The sequence below is a fragment of the Penaeus chinensis genome, chromosome 2 (genome assembly GCF_019202785.1).
Source record: "Penaeus chinensis breed Huanghai No. 1 chromosome 2, ASM1920278v2, whole genome shotgun sequence".
NCBI classification, from domain to species: Eukaryota; Metazoa; Arthropoda; class Malacostraca; order Decapoda; family Penaeidae; genus Penaeus; species Penaeus chinensis.
In genome coordinates this window covers 16,123,500-16,128,499 of record NC_061820.1, presented here as the reverse complement: position 1 = coordinate 16,128,499, position 5,000 = coordinate 16,123,500, and the positions used below count along the sequence as shown (strand labels likewise).

Here is a 5,000-nt window from a genome sequence, read left to right as displayed (position 1 = left end):
CCACCGAACATGACGATACCTTTCTCCATGTTCCACTCGGAGACCTTACAAAGTCTATCACTGAGTCAGTAGAGTTTTTGAAAGGGATTTCGGAGCGAGTGTTGTTAAATATCTGAAGTAGATACACATAGCATTACACACACACACACTCTCTCTCTCTCTCTCTCTCTCTGTGTGTGTGTGTGTGTGTGTGTGTGTGTGTGTGTGTGTGTGTGTGTGTGTGTGTGTGTGTGTGTGTGTGTGTGTGTGTGTGTGTGTGTGTGTGTGTGTTAATTGGTCCATTATGCATTCCTATTAATGGTACTACATTCCCAGCATTTTTGGATTGGTGATATACTGCGAGACGCCTGATGGAGAATGTGAGAGAGAGGCAGAAGAAGTGATCACTTTACAGACCCTCCTGGACAGCACGAATCCCGAGGAGCTCACTCAACCTCTGCTTCCGCCCGACCAACTCCGGCAGGTCAGTTGTACGGTAGAATCAAAAGTCCACAGTTGCATTTCTTTATTTGAACCATATACATGATTTTCATAAGGTCAGTCAATGATGTTAAATCTGAAGAGAAAATTGCTCTACGGAGCTTTCTAATTATATACTGCTTAGGCATTATGAGGTCTTTGTGTTGATTGATGACTAATGGTTGATGATTGAAGCAAATAAATGTTCTAGACATCAAAGGTCATATAGTACAATGGTAAAGTATTGTGGCGAAAAGAATAAACATGAGTGAATGATTAGGACAAAATGTGTTAAATGACAAAGGTCGGAGAGCGCTATATGATAGTAAGATGGTGAAAAAGATAAAGAGGGCGAGTAAATGGAATAAGGCGGGGTTAGTGAAAAGAGGAAGGGGGTTAAGAGTATATGTGTGTTTGAGGAAGGGTGGGAAGCATTGCATAAGGAGCAGGCCAAAAGAGATATTATGAATCAATCAGCAAGTAATAAGGGGAGAAATAGCTGTTGGAGAAGTAAGAGGAGAAGCCGGGGAATGAGGCAAGGGAACAGGAGAAGAAAGTGCAGTATCAGGAAGAATGTCAGGAGGGGGATGATCGAGAGGAGGACGCTGTTGTGGTAAAAGGCAGCCTCCAGGTGGGGGCGGAAAGAATAAAGGGGATGGTGCACATGGGGAAGGGGAGGATAGGGTATATTGGGAGAGAGTGGGTGGAAGAAGGGTTGGGGAAACATGAGGAGGAAGATGGCCATCGGCAATTACTTTGAATGTCGAAGGAATGGGAGTAGAGAGGTTAGACGGTGGATGAGAGAGGCGAGCGTTCTCTTGGGTCACGTTTAGGAAGTTTTGGATGTCCTCAAGAGTTTCTGGAGGGGAGTTAGGTGGAAAGGTCTAAGAACCGGTTTCCTTATGAGGGGGAAAATGAAACAAACGTTCGAGGAGCAGAGGAAGAGGTGGGTGGAGATGGTTGTGGAACGTTTAGATTGCTGGTGCGACAGGTGAAGTGAGCAAGATGGATAGGCACCGGCGTAGCATAGAGGTTGGGGCGTCTGGATTTAGAATGACAAAAGAATTTGACTTGAAGAGAGGAGGATGGTAAGGGGCAGGGGGAAGATATACTGGGGGAGATGCTGAGACATATTGGGAAGAAGGGAGAGGAGCGGAACGAACCGGTAGCGAGAGAAAGTACTCGTCGGCGTGCTACCTGTCTGGCCTGGCGAAGAGTGAGGTCTAGTTTGAATATGAGAACTGCTACCTCAGACTCGAACTTGTAGGCAGGGCAGCTCCTATGAAATATATAATGGAAGCACCACAATTGGCACATGTATATGAATGAACAAAGCATGATCAAGAGAGCAGCGGGGTTGTGGAGCGATAATACTTGACAGGGTGGTCAAAACGCCAACATTTTTTACATAGACGGGGAAGCATGGTAGGACAGGAGAGGACTCTCCGTCAATTTAAACTTTACGGGGGAGTCGTGTCTTGGTAATCTTGACAATATTGGTGTAGGATTTATGGCGGCCTCTGAGAAGAAGAGTGTAGAACTGTAATCCTATTGCATCATAGTCAGCAGGGCAGGGAGAGAAGTCGTTTTCAGTCTGCCCAATCCTTGTCGTAGAGAGGGCAATCAGCCGGGGAGATGGAAACAGTTCCGGTACAAGTAATAGGGAGGAGTGAGGCTGGGCAGGAATAAGTTTGTCAGTGAGGTCAGTCAGGGTAAATAATGCACGAGCTTGGGACTACGACCAGAACGGCTGTGGAAGGAAACTTCTCCTACTTGTTTTTGTAGACATTGCTGGAAGAGGAGAGTACTGTCAGAGTAAGGGGTTGTAAGGGGAATCACTTGGCTGGGCTAAATAGAGTACTCAAAATGTCTGTAGAGGTGGAAGTCGTAGGACGAGGGCGGGAGTTAGAGGGAATGGTGTGGAGTGAGGGGGCGATAAGGATGAAAATTAGTTATATTTACTGAGGGGGTAAAAAATGAAGACTGTGCAGGAGGAGATGGAGTTGAGGATGATGGATGAGAGGGGAGGTAGTACTCTAAAGATCGAGTAATGACCTGGGTAGCAGTGGTCAGAACCGTGATCGGGAAATCAAATTCAGATAGATAGCTGATGAAGGAGCAAGCGTTAATGCCCCTAATAAGGGTACAAGGTCTTCATTATGAGCCTGCAATATGTAGGAAAGAGGAACGGTATATCCCTCTGGGTCCCTATGAGGAGTAAAAGCTAGACGATTAACCAAGGGATTTCTGTGCTCATGGCTCCCTGATGCCATTCAAGACTGACACAAGGCCAGCCTTTCAACCTTTCAGCACGGCTCTTAGGAAGTGCACAGTTGAAGATATTGAATAAGAGAAGGAAAGGGAAATTGGGAAAAGAAAGGACCATGCAAAATTGGTTGAGCCGAGGGCTGAGGCCCAAGGTAGGGAAGATCCCCCAAGCCCCACGACAACAGCATGACATTGGGAATGTTGATTGATTATTGTCTATAAAACTGTATAACTGTTTCTGCATGTATTAATGTATTCCAAAGCTCTTACTCATATTCCACTCTCAAAAATATTAATTGCCTGTTAAAGTTTCTCTGCATAGCACGAAGTCTTGATGTAGAATTCAGCCCGGAGGCAGAAAAGTTAATACGCGGATACTATGTAGCCACTCGGAGACTTCGTGGCGATTGCGTACAAGGAGCTTCTGTGCCTATTACAGCCATAGACACACTGTAAGTTAATGCAAGTTTACTTTTTCTTATGTTCAGTTTAGTGTCCTTAGTATATTTAATCATAAAGACAATTCACCACCGCAGTGTTTCATGGTTTTATTCCTTCAAAAGGGCTAAAGTAGCATCCTGTCATGCTCGCCTAGCCTTGCGCAAGACAGTAGAAAGTTGGGATGCCGTTGTAGCTGTGATGCTGAGCGAGGAGGCCCTAGCAGCTCACTCCGGATACTCTCTGCTGCAGGTGAAACCCACTCCTCATCTCCCAACGCACTGTGATCTCCACTCTATATTAGGAAGAAAGGTGCACTTATCTCTAACATGTTTGGATTAAGCACAGCGTTTGATACCCAGTGCACCAATCCTAGTATGCCTATCCCTCTTCTGGTCTTTCCCAGTGTCAGGTACAGGTACCCGGACTTGGCCTATCTCAGTACAAGATACTCAGAGCGCACAGGCTATCAAATAATAATGTTGATCCACTTGTATTGTTTATGATATAAACTTATATAGCATCTGTATATATGAAATGTGCTGTGTTTGTGTATTTTGGACATGGATAAAATCTTTGAGATAAGAAACATTTCTATTTGATATATAGGTAACATACAAATAACAGCCTGAAGATACTAGGAGAGCGAGTCATAGTGGAATCCATATAAACATTATGATAGTTCTTGTATCCTGTACAATCCAAGTATGAGAAAAAAAATTCAGACATTTCTTTTTTCCTGCAGAATGATGAACGTATGCTTCATTTCCAAAGACAACTGGAGGACTATATATTGACTCACACAGGCGATATTTCTTCAGATCTCTGAGAATCTTCCTTGAAACTAATACAGGAATATGATATAGTACAATTTGGTTTGTAATTTAGCAGCACCAATGAAAGAAACTTTATAAAGGATGCACATGTTTGAGTTTCAATAACACTCAAATTTTCAATTATCATTAAGTGTTTATGCTTTTCTTTGTAAAAATGAAGGCTCACAGAATACATTTCCCTAACATGTTATTTTTTGAGTGCTAACATGCAGTATGAAGGCATTTAATAGGTTAGCTTCTTTATTTTATACCTACATATTTCGTCAAATCTAAATTTGTTTTATGATTGGGCTCTTGTACATCTGTTTCTCATATCTTACCATTTCATGTACAAGAAAACATTTAAAAATCAAACAACTGAAGGAAAAATTATATATCATTTTGCACTTAAATGAACTGGATGTTTCTGAATGCCATGAAATACTTTTATGTACTACTGGGAATTAGTGTTCATGCCACTTTGAATAAAAACATAAATTAGTGCTAAATTGCATTATTTCCAATTTATATGTACATGCAAAATCATCATCCACTAATTCATATGTATGACTTGAAAGTAAAACTGCAATGGTTACAAAATTATTTATTGGTTAATGGATATTTACATTAAAGAAGATTGTGGTATTAAGATGTGCACTGTAGAATAACTGGTCAGGTCTTCTTTATTAACATTTTATTGTTTTGTTTTGTTTTTAACATCAATCCAAATGTTTACAACCACAATTTCCATATTTATAGATACAAATTATTCGTCATTTTCAAAGTCAGCAGGATTCTTCCTCATTAGCTGAGTGTGTCTTCCCTCCACTGTCTGGTAGATCATGTAGCCAATGATGAATGCTGCAAATAAGAAAATAACATAGGATGGAGTACATAACATATAAATGAAACAATCTCTGGAAATTGCTTGCTTAATTAACCTGATGTTGCCTAGGATGGCCATGCCCACAGTCAGTTTCATTTATCAATTGTTATAACACCTAGATGTTCCACAAGTGC

At 41.7% G+C, this 5,000-nt stretch overlaps 2 protein-coding genes across 2 annotated transcripts in view; one reads left to right on the top strand and one right to left on the bottom strand.

Annotated features, from left to right (window-relative positions):
- The window catches only part of LOC125031463 (minichromosome maintenance domain-containing protein 2-like), a 7,464-nt gene extending 3,033 nt beyond the window's left edge, over positions 1-4,431 (top strand). The window contains exons 9-13 of the mRNA XM_047622255.1: positions 1-64; positions 316-463; positions 3,037-3,179; positions 3,291-3,477; positions 3,911-4,431. The exon at positions 1-64 is cut by the window's left edge and continues 129 nt beyond it. Of these exons, the coding sequence (XP_047478211.1) occupies positions 1-64; positions 316-463; positions 3,037-3,179; positions 3,291-3,477; positions 3,911-3,994 (626 nt within the window). The 3' untranslated portion in view covers positions 3,995-4,431. The remainder of the gene's footprint in view (positions 65-315; positions 464-3,036; positions 3,180-3,290; positions 3,478-3,910) is intronic.
- A 140-nt stretch (positions 4,432-4,571) lies between these two features.
- Positions 4,572-5,000, bottom strand: part of LOC125031467 (cytochrome b-c1 complex subunit 8-like) — a 5,240-nt gene continuing 4,811 nt past the window's right edge. Inside the window, exon 3 of the mRNA XM_047622266.1 lies at positions 4,572-4,841. Coding sequence (XP_047478222.1) covers positions 4,747-4,841 — 95 coding nt within the window. The 3' untranslated portion in view covers positions 4,572-4,746. The remainder of the gene's footprint in view (positions 4,842-5,000) is intronic.